Here is a 15,426-nt window from a genome sequence, read left to right on the forward strand (position 1 = left end):
AGGGGGCGGCTGCTCGCCCCTCCGCTCTCGCCTCCCCAGGCACTTGTTGGGAGTTAGCAACAATACACCGAAGTTTCCCGCTCCTTAAAATGTGGGTGGGAAGGGCGACACCCTTTCTTCTGCCCCCTCCCCCCGCCCCCCGCCGCCAGCCGGACTCAGCCCAGGACCCCCCTCCCTGCCCGCGGCCCGAGGGGCGGGGAGGAGGGGCAGGAGGAGAGGCCGGGCGAGCTTTGCTTCAAGAAGGGGCGTGTGGCCGGAGCGGCTCGCCTTGTAGCAACTCGGGAGAGAGCGCGGAGGCCGCGCAGGGAGGGCGGAAAGTTGGTTCCCCCGACGTCAGCGCCGGGCGGGCCGGGCGGCCGCGGAGCCAGGCGGCGGCCTGAGCCGGGCAGAGCGCGGGGCGGCGGGGCGCGCTGGCTGCGACCCCGCCGGCGACCCCGGGGCGGCTCGCGGGCATGGACAGCGCGGCCGCCGCCTTCGCCGTGGACAAGCCGGCGCTGGGCCCGGGGCCGCCGCCGCCGCCCTCGGCGCTGGGGCCCGGCGACTGCGCCCAGGCGCGCAAGAACTTCACGGTGAGCCACCTCCTGGACCTGGAGGAGGTGGCGGCGGCCGGGCGGCTGGCGGCGCGTCCCGCGGGGGCCGAGGCGCGGGAGGGCGCGGCGCGGGAGCCGTCCGGGGGCAGCAGCGGCAGCGAGGCGGCGCCGCAGGACGGTGAGTGCGGGCGCGGCGGGCGCGGCCGCGGGGCGTGGGAGCGGAGCGCGGGGTCCCGGGCTCGCGGGGGGCCGAGGAGCGCGCACGCGGCCGGCAAAGACGCGGGCCGCTGGGGCTGCCGGGTCCCAGACTGCGAAGCAGCGGGGCGCTGGCTGGCGGAGACGCCGCGCGTGGCAGGACCTCCCGGGGGTGCGGGCGCCCCGCGTGCCGCGCTTGAGGTTGTCTCCCGTGACGGGGTGGGCTGCGGTGTCCAGAGCTCTCCACCGGGAGGGGCTGCCCTTTGGCCACAGCCATCTGAAGTCGTGGTGGGGCGGGGGTTGGGTAGGGATTTGGCTGCTTTGGGGCCCAGCCCGGGAGCAGCCCTCGGCCCCAAGCGGCCCGGAGAAGTGGATGTGGTTATATAGCCGGGAAAACTGAGGCTTCCCAGGAGCGAAGAGACAAGGCACAGAGCTGGCCCTCAAACGCTGCCCCTCTCCCTCCGTGATGCCAGCCCAGCTACTACTAGGTCTTCTTCAGACTTGGGTTCCTTGGCTGGGGCCCCCGGGCCTGCCCCCGCCCCCAGTCTAGCCCACAAGCAGTTTCCTAGGTGGCATGCCCGGCCCTAAAGAGCTAGCTAGGCCTCTCTTTTCCTGATAAGGTTAAAGGTCATCAGGAAGGGGCTTTAAAAAACAAACAACCCACCCAAGTGGCTTTTTTCAAGAAAGTCACACTGGCTGGAAGGGTCCTGAGCCCTTGGTAAGAAGTGGGAGGGGACAGAAGGGGCAGAAAAGGTCCAACCCTAGGCAGTTTCAGGCAAGGGGGGGACCCAAGTCCCCACCACTCACCCACACCCTGAAGAGGAGGTGGGGTGGCCTGCCACCACTGTCCTGTCCCCTAGCTCTGGAGCACAGGCTGGCCTGCCGGACGCTCTGGGCCCCTTAAGAGTCACCCACCACCAGACTCCAGCAGCCTTCCCACCTGCCCCTGGGGACCCCGACTTCCTGCACCAGCTTCCAGGTCTCAGGGGAGCCCTGCTGGCGTCATGCCCTGCTTCTCAGATGACAGGGGACGCAGGGAACGCTAGGGGCCTGCAGCCTTCTCTGAAACCTTGTCGGGAGCCTGTGTGTCTGAGGGGCACACCTGTGTCTGGCGGCCGCTGGCTTCCTCTCGGTGGCACTCCCCTCCCATCAGCCACGGTGGGCTGACACCTCTCCTCACCCTCTAGAGTAGACATGAAACTGGCAGACCCACCCTTGGGAGCTGGGGAGTCCCTGATGGGAAGGTGGAAGGGAGGTGTCTGGTTTGGACCAGGGGTAAAGTGAGGTACTCTCTGTCTGGAAGGGGGAGCCCTGCCATCCTCAGTGTGTTCCAGGATCTCAGGTCTCATGGGAGGAGCAACTGGTCTCTGATTTCACCCTCATGAATGGGGGACCCCAGGGGAGTGAAGAGGAGGAACAAATTGAAGGTAAAGCCAAGAAGGAAGGGAGAAAAGGGCGAGGAGGAGAGTAGAAAGGGGTGCACGCGCGATTAGAGAGAAGGAAGGGGGCCTGGCCGGGGGGTGGGTGCCCATGTCCGCCTGGCTCTGGCTGTGGGGACAGACAGTGGAAGGCTTTGCTTCTCCTGGACGCGTCATAGGAGGTCTCTGATGAAGGGCTTTTCCGGGGAGAAGAGCTGATGTTAACTGGGGACACAGGTGTGTGGACAGGGCCACGGCAGCCCCTAGGTATCAGGTTAGGTCGTGGGCCCCTCAACAGTCCCCTGGGGCCAGGCCACCGTCAGTGAGAGCCTGGGGAGCTTTCTGGCCTTTTGCTAAGGAAGGGCTTTGGCACACTGGGAATGCCCAGGTGCTGGGGACAGAGGACACACTGGGTGTGGGGCCAGGTGGGACAGGCCCGAGGGCAGCGATCAGTCTTCCCCAGAGTTGAGGGACAGGGGGCCACAGGCAGAATTGGGTCAGGCTCAGCAGGATGCTCACGTCTGCCTTTGGGCTTTGTAAGCCCTGCCCAGCTCTGCCCAGGGGGCATGGGGTCCCGTTGGGGACCCCTGGACCACAGGGGTTTTGTCAAGGCCTCTGCAAATTGAAACAAACCTGGACAATATGAGGACTTGTTCAGGAAGCTAAAAATTCCCGTTTAAGGGCTTCTCTTGTATTTGGGATTACATCTTTCCTACTCATTTTTGGTATTAAAACACACTTTCTTATGAAATGGGACAATAACTGGAGATCATTTTATGTTAATGTCTTTACTTGGCAAAATTAAAAGGAGGTAATTCTATACTCATGCATCAGATTGAAAACAAATCACTAGCCCATGAAATCCAAATGTTTAATGTAGAGTCAAGCACCCCCCGAGGCCAGCTGGGCACATTCCAGGGGTGCCCACTGCCAGGAGAGAGACTGTGGTACAGGGGCAGGGCGTCCTGTGGCTGCCTGTGTGCCTGGGACAGTCCCTGGCTGGCTCTTTGGGTCTGGGTCGGCAGACAGAAAGTGGACTGGGAGAGGCCACCTTCCTGCCGTCCTTCCTTCTCTCAGGCGTCCCCCATCCCCTCCTCTGCCATTGGCTATGAATTCCCAAGTCCAGATGTCTCCAAAGGCTGGGGAGAAGGGACCTCATCCAGATGAGCCCAGCCTGCATCACTGGACCCAAAGCAGGCAACCAGCCCTCCGGACACCTGCCAGGACCCGGATTCCGGGTCTGTGACTTTGTCCCCCAGCCCTGGGCCCTCAGGGGGCCTGACACCTCACTGAGGATTGGGACAAGCTTGCAACTAGATTTTCTTGTGGCTTCTGGGGATGTTTCCGGTCCCAAGAAAGGGACTGCCATGCCACCAAAGAGATGGGGTGTCCCCTATTAGAAAAACGGGAATCAATAAGGAAGCTAACGAGTTAGAAACCTGATATATTTTCAACCCACCAGGTTAGCAGGCGCCAACAGTTTTTACACATATTTTTTACTCTTGTTTTTCACAAAGCCCACAATAGATGTAGCGTATCCTTACCAATGATTTTCCCAGACCAGGCTCCCCCAGAACTGGCCGGGAAGGCTGCGGCTTCGCCAGTGACTCAGAGCGACCCAAGGTCTCAGGTTCCTCCCCAGTCAAGCACTGAGGTCTGCGCTGGGGCGCTGAGCTATGCCAAGCACGTTAGGAAAATAAACCCTCGTTCGCTGCCTTTGCGATGACTTACAACAAAAGAAACCACATTAATAACTGAGATTTTCTTGAAAGCATTCCCTCCTGTGGGCAGGGCGGAAACAGAGATGCAGACACTGAGAAAATAAACAAAGCTGGGAGCCAGCGGGGAGAGGCCCCCAGCCCAGGAGGAGGAGGCCCCCCCGAGAGCAGGGCTGGTACCTGTTTCAGAAAACCTCAGGACCTGGCGGGGCCACTTCCCTGCCTGAGGCCTGAGGGCATGGGCTGAGCAGGCTGTGGGCCGGACCCCAGGAGGGGGAGGCTGGTGGGGATCCCTTGGAGGACCTGCTCCCTGAGCCACCTGATGACAGGAAGCCAAGGCTGAGTCGCTTTGGGGTGGAGACCTGCTCCCCTGCTTTCCAAGGGGATGGGTGGGCAGGGCCATGTCTGAGTGGTGGACCTGAAGGGGCCACTGAGTTCCAGAGACTAGGAGAAGGGCTTTCAAGTTTAAAATCTTTTACCGTGATAAAACAGAGTTAAATTAAGAGCTATCATTTTTAAGCATACAGTTCCGTGACATTTAAGTCCATGCATATTACTGTGCTACCATCGCCACCGTCCAACTCCAGAAAATGTTTCTTTTCCCGAGTTGAACTCTGCCCCCTTTAAACACGAATTCCCCTCCCCCAGCCCCTGGCACCCGCCATTCTCCATTCTGCCTCTATGGATGTGACATTCCAGGGACCTCATATACATGGACTCACACAGCAGTTGTTCTCCTGACGTATTTCCCATCATCGTGTCTTCAGGGGCACCCATGCGGTAGCCGGTGTCGGGATTCCCTTCCTTTTTAAGGCTGAGTGATATTCCGTTGCGTGGGCAGACCACATTCTGTCCCTCCATCACCTGTCGATGGACATCTGGGTCGTTTCCACCGTTGACTGCTGTGAATGATGTTGCTGGGAACATGGGGGTACAGACGTATCTGTTCGATCCCTGCTTCTGGTGCTCTTGGGGATGTACGTACCCGAAAGTGGAAATGCCAGATTATATGGTAATTCTGTCACTTAAGTTCTTAAGGACCCTCCATAATGTTTTCCACAGCGGACTTCAGATTTAACGGGCTTCCCTCTAACTGGCCATGGGGGCGGTGTCTGCAGCCTCCAGGGCTGTTGAGGAGGGAGACGGGAGGGGCCTGGCAGGCCAGATAGGAGCAGGTCTGGTGGGGGAAAGACAAAAGGGTCTCGCCAGAACCGAGCCTTTTAATGACACGCCTGCTTTCCTTCCCTCCAGCTTCGTCCTTCCCCTTCATCCATTCCCAGGGGGCAGGGGCGGGGGGGTGGGCAGAGGCATCTGCAGGGAAGGAGCCCTGGATGGGGGATCGCAGAGGCAGATTTAGGTTGGCTGAGGCCCCGGGCGCAAAAGAAAATATTGGGCCCCTTAAAAAAAAGAGAAAGGGAAAATAAAAATACATGTTAATCATATTTTATGCAGCGTAGTCATGAAACCAAACTTGGTGTCATTAGAAAAAAGTGTGAAGTTGGGGTTTTGCGGGGCCCTTCAGAAGTCAGGACCCAAGGCGCGCGCCTGGTGCGCCCACCGTTAAATCCGCTTCTGGGGATCAGAACACGCAGGTTCAGGTCCTGGGGTTTGCTGTCATCTCCATGTGTGACCTTGAGCATGTCACATCGCTTCTCCGCTTCCCACCTGAACAATGCCAGACAGTGCACAGATGTCCCATATCGTAATCTGATCCAGGTTCAGAAAATGCCCCGTGATGGGTCCCCGGGAATGTGGACCCTCAGACAGGTGGCTGGATGTCCCCCGGCACATGTGCAGGAGTGAGGAGAGAGGAAGAGTGAGCAAGAGGCCGAGGAAGCAGGCCTAGGAGCCGAGAACCCAGGGGGATTCAGCGGGAGAAGGGCTGGGTCTTCCAGGGTGCTGGCGGGAGAGGGGTCACTGATCTGCATCTCTCTGCTGTGTTCATGGTTCCAGGGCGTTCTTGCTCCTCTAGCCTGGCACCACCTAGCACCCCTGCAAGGACCCTTCCCTGTGGGCCGAAGCCCAACAGGGCTGGAGCTATCACTGTCCCTCCCGGAAGGCTCTGGAAAAGTAACCGTGGAGTAGTGTTGATCATACCTGCTTGCACACGACCCCCGAGACCAGAAGAACAGCCCGAGGCTCAGTGTTGCCATCTGTGAAGTGGGACTGCTGGGCGGTGAAGTCTCTTATAGGCGTGGTGAGCCTCGACGGGGTGGGGGATGCCATGCCTAGCGCGTAGTAGGTGCTCATAAAGGTCTCCATGACAGCTCACGGAGACAGATACTCAGAGCAGCCCTGTGAATCAGGCAGGGTTAGTGATTAGCACCCCGATTTTTTTGAGGCCCAGAGAAGCAAAGCAACTTGCCCAAGGTCCCACCAGCTGGGAAGGAGGGGCGGATCCCAAGGCCTGGCTCTTCCTCCTGCACAGCTCCAGCTTTAGGCTGGAGGAGTTGGGGAGGGGAAGCCTCGCCAGTTCGTTGGGAGACTTGACTTGAGCTGAGGTTTGTTTGGAGAACGAAAGGCAGCAAGGGTGTGGCCTGGGCTCCCCCTGCCTGGTCCCTCGTGGTCCCCCCACTGACCATGGGAGCCGGTCCTTTTTAGTAACACCACTTTGTGGAGAGGGAAACTGAGGCTCCGAGTTGAGCCACTTGCCAAGGTCACACGTTCCCAGGCCTGAAGCCCCTGTTCTCCAGCCCTGCCCGAGGCCACCCCGCAAGCCCCGCCCCATGCTGGGTGGCCTGGCCAGGGACACCCACTCCCAAATGTGGGCTGCATCAGGCTCCGTGAGGCAGCCAGAGGAGGGGTCTCCTTGAGTTCCTGGCCTGGGTCATAGGCCTGTGGGAGACGTGAGGCCTACCAGGCTTTGGGGGTGTTGGAAGGTAGGAGTGTGAGGCGGTTTTGAGCCCCTTCCACCCAGAAACACCCGAATGGCCTCCCTCACCCTCTGCACGCTGACATGGGAGGACTGTGGACGGTCCCGGACTCTGAAGAGCGTTGTCAGGACAGGCCCCTTTCCCAGCCCACACCCAGCCCCTCCCCCACACTTCATCCATCCATCCACCCATCCATCCAAAGATCAGTCTGTGTCAGGTCTTGAGCTCCAGCACCTACTCAGACTTTCAGATTTCAAGCCCCAGTGAAATTTCCCGGCAGCGAGAGGAACTGGCAGGGAGTGGGCAGTTATAAAAGTTGCCAAGAAAAGCATTCACTCACAGCAGCTACCATCTTATGGCCCCATCTGTTTATCCAAGAAAGACCCTTCCCGCCCCTTCATCTCAGAGTCAAGAATGGTGCTCAAAACTGACTTCACTGATCTTCCCGAAGCAGCTTGCACACCGCCCAACTTTTCCCGGGTTGGGGTAGGCCGGGGAAAGCTTGTCATGGGCTGGCATTTGGGGACCACGTAGGGGACTGGCTCTCCCAGACTCACAGACACCCGCCCCCTCCCCCCCACCGCATCATGAGGGCTCCTGCCTGGCCCCAAAATCAAGGCCAAGCTTTTAATGGCCAGGGTGGCCGCAGGCAGCTAATGACTGGATGCGTGGCCACGTCACGGTGGCTGGGGCCAAGGGTTAAGTGCCCCTGGCGAGGTGCTGAGTCGGAGCACCGTGGGAGCTTCCTGTTTAGACAGAGGGAGCTGGGGAAAGTGGTCTCAGCCGGCTCCCATGCTGAGTGCAGGCCGGGAGACAGGGTGCCAGGCAGCGTCCAGAAGCTGGGCGAGGGGACACAGGGCCGGGGCCTGTCGCAGGGTGCTCCCCGGCCCGGGAGCAGTGGGGAGAGCGCGCCTGCCAGGAAGAGGCAGGGCCTCCCCAGAGCTCCGGGTAGAGCCTGCCCAGCCAGAACCCGGAGTGGGTTCTCAAGATATCCTGGGAATGAAGGTCGTTAAAAGACCCGAAGGCTCTTGTTGCCCCTTTGCCCTGCGTTCCTTCCACATCTGGGAAGCTCCGAGGGGCCACCATGATGACAGGACGCTGTCCACATGGGGCCTTTTAGGGCTAATGATAACTTTTATTGCCTCCTAAAAATGAAACAGGCTCTGGAAGACATTATTTTTGGTCCCTCTTTGTGATCGGTCTGCTTTTCTGTGCGTGGGATGGGCAGCCAGCCAGGACCTTCCGGTCTGGGGGGCCATGGAAGGGGTTGGGTGGGAGCGGGGGCGATGAGTTAAGAGAAGCCAAGAAGCTGGGACCCCGAGGCCCGGGACGTGGACGGGGGCTGCTGGGCAGATTGCAGTCTTTGGACGAGGTCCTGGGTGTGGGGCAGTGAAAAGGCAGGAGGCCTCGGGGTTGGAGACCTGGAAGCTTCCACAGAGGGCCCCTCTGTCCCAGAGCTGAGCGAGAGAGCCTTGAGGACTTGAAAACTGACAAGGTGGGAGTATGTCATCTCCTGTGACATCGCTGCCCAGGAGGCAGTAGGAGGGCCCCGGACTAGGAGCCAGGAAACCGGGACGCGCCCTGCCTTCCTGCTGGGTCACTGCTCTGTCCCACCAGCGTTCCCAGAGGCCTGCCTTTGTGCAGGAGGCTGCACTGCTGGGTCTAGGGGAGGGCAGTTTCTGCTGACCGTCCACCAGTGTTCACTGAGCCCCTACTGAGCACCAGCCACACCAAGGCAGCCCGGAGGGCTGCAGTGAGGCGGTGCTGCATTAGCGGAGGATCTCTCTGTCCCTCCCAGGCATCCAGACACCCTCTAGCTGCCAGGGGGTGGGGATGGGGGCGGGCAGGAGCCTCACTACTGAGTTGAGGGTCTCTTGTCATCCCTGTCGCTGGAAAGCCCCCGCCTAGCATCCTGCCCGCCTGCTCCTCTTTGCCTCCACTGTTCACCCTGCCCCTCCCGGGCCTGCAGGCTCCCCTGGAAGCGGTCCCCTGGGGTAGGGCAGTCGCCTCACCCAGGTCTCGTCCACAGCCCCCACCGCCTCCCGCCTGGCCTCCCCCGCCGCCGGCCTCCCCTCCTGGCCTTCCCTCCTGCCGTGGGCACAGACGTTTACACGCCAGAGATGGCGTTATTAAAAATGACATTTAACCAGAGCTGGAATTACCACGCGGATGGCTGCAAACCTCGGAATCAAAGCCGAGCCGCCGGGCGCGCCTGGCAGGGGCCGCGGGCCTCCTCTGGCCGCCAGAGCTCCGCGCCGGCCTCCCATATAAAAGCCCGCAGAACGCCGAGGTCTTGAAAGCGAGTGCACCCCCCTTTCATTAGATTAACAAATAACACGTAACAGAAAACAGCTGTTAACAGCAGCCCCTAATGCTCTCAAGATGGTGCCGTGGGCAGCTGGGCCAGGCCGCGCGGGGCTCAGGTTCTGCCTGCCCCCACCCCAGGGACGTGCAGGGTCCCCGGGAGAGCCTGGCACCCCAGCTCCTCCCCTGAGCCTCCCCCTGCACCCTGTGGGGCCTGGGGGTCCCCTTCCTCCGACTCAGCCACTCAGCCTCTCTTCCCACTGATGAGACCCAGTCACTGAGGGGAGTCTGTCTGTAGGGGACCGAGCCCTGCACGGTGGCAGCACAGCCGCCAGTTGACCAGCTGTGGGACTGTGACAGGTTTCTTCTCTCTGAGCCTTGTTTGTCATCTGAGAGGATTCCATGCCTGCTGGCAGGGCGGTTTTAAGGATTTAAGAAGAGACAGAAGCAGCATAGCTGACCGCGGGAGAAGTGCTCAGAAAAGGCCTCTGCTGTTATGATTTAGGGTTGGGGCAGTTGAGGCTCAGAGAGGTTAAGCGACTTGCCCAAGGTGACACAGCAGGTGGAGAAGCCCCAGAGGTAACCCCCTTTCCTGATCCTGTGAAGAACTGAACAAAGAGCAGTGCTGTGCTCGGTGCAGGGAACACAGATCCACGCAGCCCCAGCCTCAGCCGATGGCAGAGGGTGAGCTCACCCTTGAGAGACAGTGCGCTGCCCCTGCCCCTCACTGAGGCCAGGAGGCCCCCCAAACCACCCCCCACTACCCCCTGGGCTTGGGAGCCCAAGGGGCCCGAAGCACCATCCCTACAGCTCAGGGGGGTCTGGCCTAGACAAGGAAGGGCATCCCAGACTAGGGAGGAATGTCTAGAAAAACACCCCAAAGGTGGGGGAAAGGAGCAATTGGCACTTTGTCCCCTGTTTCCCTCTCAAGAGAAAGCTACAGAAAACAGGCCTTTTTGGCCTCCCCAAAGAGACAGTTTGTTAACTCCATGCCTGCTCCTCTCCCTCCAGCATATGCCTTGCTTTTTGGTTCCAAGAAAACTGCATGGGGTGCAGTCATTCGCCCGTTCATTCATTCATTTGTCCGTTCAGCGCCCAGGTGTGGACAGGGGAGACCTGGCCCCTAATCAGGCAGGGAGCAGAGCAGAAAGAGTGTTACCCCCATCTTACAGATGAGAAAACTGAGGCTCAGAAGGGCAAAATGACTCGTCCAGGGTCACCCAGGAAATAAGCAATGATCCCCAGAGCCCAGGTACTGCACCAGCCACCATGTGCAGAATGTCCCAGATGGTTAGGGAGCTCTGGTGTGCTCTTGCTGGATGCGGCGGGTCCTGCTAGTGAGGGACTGTGCCGCCTGACTGCCCGGTTCTCACCTGGAAACCGCGGAGGAAGGTGCCGCTTTTCTGGGGACATGCTGTGCCAAGCCTGACCGGAGCGGTCGGGCAGGAGGCTGGGCTGTGATGGAGGGGCTGGCGGCCAGGGAGGGAGGGACCCGGGCCTTTGGGAATCTCGAGTTTCCAAGAGACATCGTGTTTTAATTGGAAGGCCAGCCTCTCCCGCAGAGCCCGCTGCCCGGCCACCACGCCCGGCGAGGAGAGTGTCAGGGCTCCAAGCGGGAAATTGCTGGAGACAAGAAGTAAAAACGGCTGCTCTGGTTTCACTGGGAAGGAAAAAAGAAAAGGCGAAGATCTAATGCAACCGAAAGCAGGGTTGTTCTTTCAAGACAACTGTTGACGCTGCAGTGACTTCAAATCTGAGGCCAGAGCTGGGGATGGGAGGCTGACTTTTCAAGGACTAGTTTCTCTCTCAAGGCAGGAAAAATGGGGGCAGCATCCCGCAAGCCCTTCCACAAATATTTGTTGAGCATCTACTCAGTGCCAGGCTGAGGGCTGAATACTGGGACCCCAGCAGGGAACAAGGGAGGTGTAGTCTCTGCCAAGAAGATGTCCTGGCTGCTATGAGAGTGGATAATGGGCCCCCTTACCTAGTCTGGGTTTCAGGGAAGGCTTCCTGGAGGAAGTGGACTTTCAGGAGAGACCAGAAGGATAAAGTGGAGTTAGCCAGAGGAAGAAGCTGAGAAGGGTGCTCCAGGTGCGGGGAGCAGTAGCTACAGAGGCTCAGAGGTGAGAAGGAGCTTAGCTGTTCAGGAGCAGAGGACTGGGAGGGCGCACGGCGGGAAAGGCCCAAGGCCCAAGGGCTGGGTCAGGACTCGCAGTTTCGGTACTGAGAGCAACAGGATGCTTTCTGTGCACGCGTGGGTGTCGCCCAGAGCACCAAGGCCCTCCCCAGTAGCTCTCTTGTGAGCAAGTGTTCCCTGTCATGTGGGAAGGGAATGGCTAACTTGGGGACAGCAGTTGTGTCCTGACTGCCCAGAGCCTCCTGGGGCTCCTTCCTCTCCAAAGGAGCTGATCACCAGCCCCAGTGGGCTGCCCCTGGACTGGCCGCCCTGAGGTCTAAGATCCACATCGGGGAGGGGAGGCTCCCAGGGACCGCTCTGAACAGAGGCAGGGCAGTCCCGTACCCAGTGCGCGTCAGGCTCAGCAGCCCGTTTGCAGGCCGTCTGAGCCAGAGTCACGGCCCCAGCACTAGGGCTCCATGCCCCGGGTGCGCCATCGCTCCGAGATGGGAGTCTCGTTAGCAGACCCATCGCACCCTGAGGGAGGGCGGCTCCGGCTGACTGTCAAGCCCGCTTCCCTGGAGGAAGGGGGGGCCTCAGGCTGCCTGCGGCTGAGCTGGGGCCGTTGGCGCTGGAAGCCTGGGGTGGGAGTGGCTTTTGAGTGTCCTCATCTTCATCACTGTCGTGGTCACCGAGACCCCAGCCGTCAGAGCCACTCACTGCGCACCTGCTGGTGCTAAGCCCTCTGCAGGGATCATCTCAGGGCTTCTTCCCGGGTGCTCTCAGTCGCCCCCTGTTCCAGATGAGGAAGCTGAGGCCCAGAGAGATGGTCTGAGTATTGAAGGCAGACTTTAGGGCCTCGTCTTTAGGGTGTTCCTCACACCGCTGGCCCGGAGCCCCCAGTGTGCTCCCTCCGACCTCACCCAGACCCTCCAGGCTGGTTTAGGAAGGGACGGGTGAGAGAATTGTTAGTGCCGGAGCAGAGGGCTGGGCAGAAGCCAGAGCGGCTCCTTGACCCAGGTAGGCAGGCCAGGATCCTGGGGCAGGGACGGCCCCCACGTCCCCCATGCAGCTCAATGGTGACACAGGCGTGGGAGCGGAGAGTCAGCCCCAGAGAGCTCCAGGGGGTCCCTGGCCTTCTCAGGGGCAGGTCCTGTGGCTGGTAGGAGCCTGGCTTGTCTGTGGGGTCGCGGTCCCAGCCTCACCCCCGCTGAATGGATGATCTTGGGAAAGTGTCTCACTTCTCTGAGCCTCACATGCCTCATCTGCAGAACGGGCAGGAGAGCACCTGGGCTCGGGTTGTTCAGAGCAGCTGCGGGCATCATGCAGGTGGGGGCTCAGCTCTGCCCACCTGGCCCCACTACTGCTCAGTCAACACCAGTCTGTTCTCTCTCTCCTTCTCCTTGACACTTGGGAGGGGGAGGCAGATGCACAGGCTAGGATGGTCAGGCCCCCTTCGCAGATGGGGAAACCGAGGCCGGAGAGTCTCCCGAGGCCCCATGGGTGGTGGAGTTGAGATCGGGACCAGTTGCTGGTTCTGGCTGCTGGCCCCAGTGGCCTTTGCTGATACATGTGTGTTCCAGAAAGAAGACAGGTTCTCCAGCCCCGGGCGCCCCCAACGCATACACAGGACCCAGCGCAGTGCCCCCGCCCAGCCCTGCCTAGAGACCTGGGGCCCCTCTCTGGGAGGACAGCATTGCTACCTGCAGCCCAGCCTGGTGGGAAGGGACTGCTCCTCCCAGGCAGAAGGAGCATTTTGCTTTATGTTCCGTAGCAGAAAGAGAACCATGCACGATTTCATGACAAATGCCGCCTATAAAACACAACACAATTATTTTCATGATGTGGTACTTGAGGTTAAAAATTCAAATTGGTGGTTAATTGCGACTTCTAGAAGGTCTGTGGCTGAGTGCTTGGTGAGGAAGGCTGAGATGGTCTGATAAGACTCCCTCAGGGATTACAGATGGGTTCCCCCCCGCCCCCCGTCTACAGCATGCATCTGTGTGCACACACAGGCACACATGTACATGCTCACTCACACAGGCAATGCACCAGTACACAGATGCAGGTGCATGTACACACATGCGTACACATTTGCAGGCACATGCACTGAAACTCAGCAGATCCCTGAAGCCGGTTCAGCGTGGCATTTGCACTCGTGGGAAAGCTGATCTGGACGCTGGCTTTTTTGCCCCCAGGATGCTCACTGCTTTCTCTGCCCAGGACCCCTGTGTCCAAGTGGCCCCCAGAAGCCGGTTCTGTGATGATCAGGCAGCCCAGGGTGTGTGGAGGCAGGTGGCCGGGAGGTGCACAGAGCTTGGGGTGCCACAGAAACAAGTGAGCCTGTTGGGTTTACCTCCACTGGTGCCAGCTCTCAGCTTCTCCCCAAAACCCCTCCTCCTCCCCTCGGCCCAGAACCAGCGGGAAATGTCAGTCCGTGGACCATGTGGGATGAAGCCCGGTCAGGAGGAGGGAGGCGAGCCATCGCCCCGTCCAGGGAGGCCAGAGGTGTGGTGTGCCCCCTCCAGCACCCAGGGGCCAGCTTGCAGCCCGGCTTCTTGGGCTCGGGGGACATCTTGGCATATATTTGCCACTTTCTTCAACGTGGGATCGATGGCAGAGGCCGGTCCCTGAGGAGGAGGCATGTCCTGGTCAGAAGGGCAGCAGCAGCGGCTAAGGGCTGGAGCCCCCTCATGTGCCAGGGAGACCCCAGGGAGAGGAGGCCCAGAGCTGGGCCAGCAGAGGCAGGAAGCCCTTCGCAGAGTCCTGCTGCTGTCGGCATTATTACTGCTGTCGCTGTTCTGGTGGGAACTCACAGGCAGGTCCCTGAGAGGGCCGGCGGGCGAAGACCCAGCCACGCCCCTGGCAGCTGCTGGGCCCCAGGTCCCTCCTCTCCCCGGCACGGGGATGGGGAACATCCCAACCCCGGCGCCTCTCCCACCCTGCCGCGGGCCAGTGTGAGTAGGGCTGTTTGCTTCCACTGTTGGCACATCTGGGTGAGGATGGGGGCAGGGGGTGCAGGCAGTGTCCCCACGCCTCTCTCAGCAGGGCCATGTCCATCCCCAGGGACTTCCTGGGTGTCTTCAGTGCTACACAGCCTTGGCCACAGCAGACAAACAAAAACTGGGGTCACCAGAGCAGGGTCAGCACCTCCCAGGGAGGGGCTCAGGCTTCCAGCTCCACCGTGGAGACTTCAGACTATTGTCCCCATTTTGCCCTCGTCCCCGAGGTGCCAGTGCCTGCCATGCCCTTATTAAAGGCACTTGTTTGGGTGAAGTCACTGTCCACAGGGAGCCCCTGCTGAGACCCCCTTCATAACGGTAATCAGTGGCCCCCGCTACGGCTGAAGCTGTATGCTGCCCCCCCATCTCCACAGGCTATATCAACATTCCCACTTTACAGGTGAGAAGCCGAGGCCCCTCCACGCAACATATATTTCTTGATCCCCTGCTACCCGCAGACAGTGGGCAGACATCCACCCGTCAGCCCTTAGGAGCTTTTGGCTAACAGGAGACAGGCGGCATGTGAAATCAACATGTCACCAACCATCTGCTAATCACCCTTCTGCACGGTATTTTGGAACCAATAAAAAACTACTTTAGGGCTCCCATTTTCCTGGGTCTTTGATGAAGTTCCTGGGCCTCACGGCTAAACAAAATGGCTGTGAGTCATCCATCCATCCATCCATCTCTCCATCCTGCAGTGTTTACTGAGCACCTATATTGTGCCAGGCTCCACTTCCAGCACAGACGACCCTGGAGAGGGACAGAGGAAAGACCAAGCGAGTTTCATTGGTGGCAGTGAAGTGGCGGGGGGGGCGGGGCAGATGGGGCCCCAAGCCTTGCTGGGGCGATGAGGGGAGGGTTCCTACGGGAAGCGGTAGGAGGTAAAGACTGGGTTGCTGGGTTGGGCTTCCTGGTGAGGAGGGAAAAGCATTCCAGCCGGAAGGAATAGCAGTAGCGTGTGGGAAGGTGGGAAGCCCCCGTGAGTCTGGTGGGAGGCTTGGGGCAGGGGGAGCAGGGGGACCAGATGAGGCTGGAGGGGGGTAGGAGCCCCCACGGCTGGGATCTAGGCTCTGGTCTGGTGTGTTGGCTCTTCTTTGGGTCTTGCTCAGGACGAGGGTCGGGACTGGGGTGAGGGCAGTAGGGCACCGGGGATGCGTCACGTCAGGAGGCGCCCACTGTCGGGGCCGTGCAAGTGCTGGGGGGCGGGGCAGACACCTGTTGGGGGGGAGCAAGCAAAGTCACTCCATCTTTTTCCTATTTGATTGGT

General features: G+C 60.1%; 1 protein-coding gene across 1 annotated transcript in view; it reads left to right on the top strand.

Annotated features, from left to right (window-relative positions):
* Positions 1 to 422: 422 nt before the first annotated feature.
* PRRX2 (paired related homeobox 2) overlaps positions 423 to 15,426 on the top strand; it is a 41,962-nt gene continuing 26,958 nt past the window's right edge. The window contains exon 1 of the mRNA XM_090276030.1: positions 423 to 708. Coding sequence (XP_090132156.1) covers positions 453 to 708 — 256 coding nt within the window. The 5' untranslated portion in view covers positions 423 to 452. The remainder of the gene's footprint in view (positions 709 to 15,426) is intronic.

This window comes from Furipterus horrens, unplaced genomic scaffold (genome assembly GCF_987537825.1).
Source record: "Furipterus horrens unplaced genomic scaffold, mFurHor1.1.pri manual_scaffold_4, whole genome shotgun sequence".
NCBI lineage: Eukaryota > Metazoa > Chordata > Mammalia > Chiroptera > Furipteridae > Furipterus > Furipterus horrens.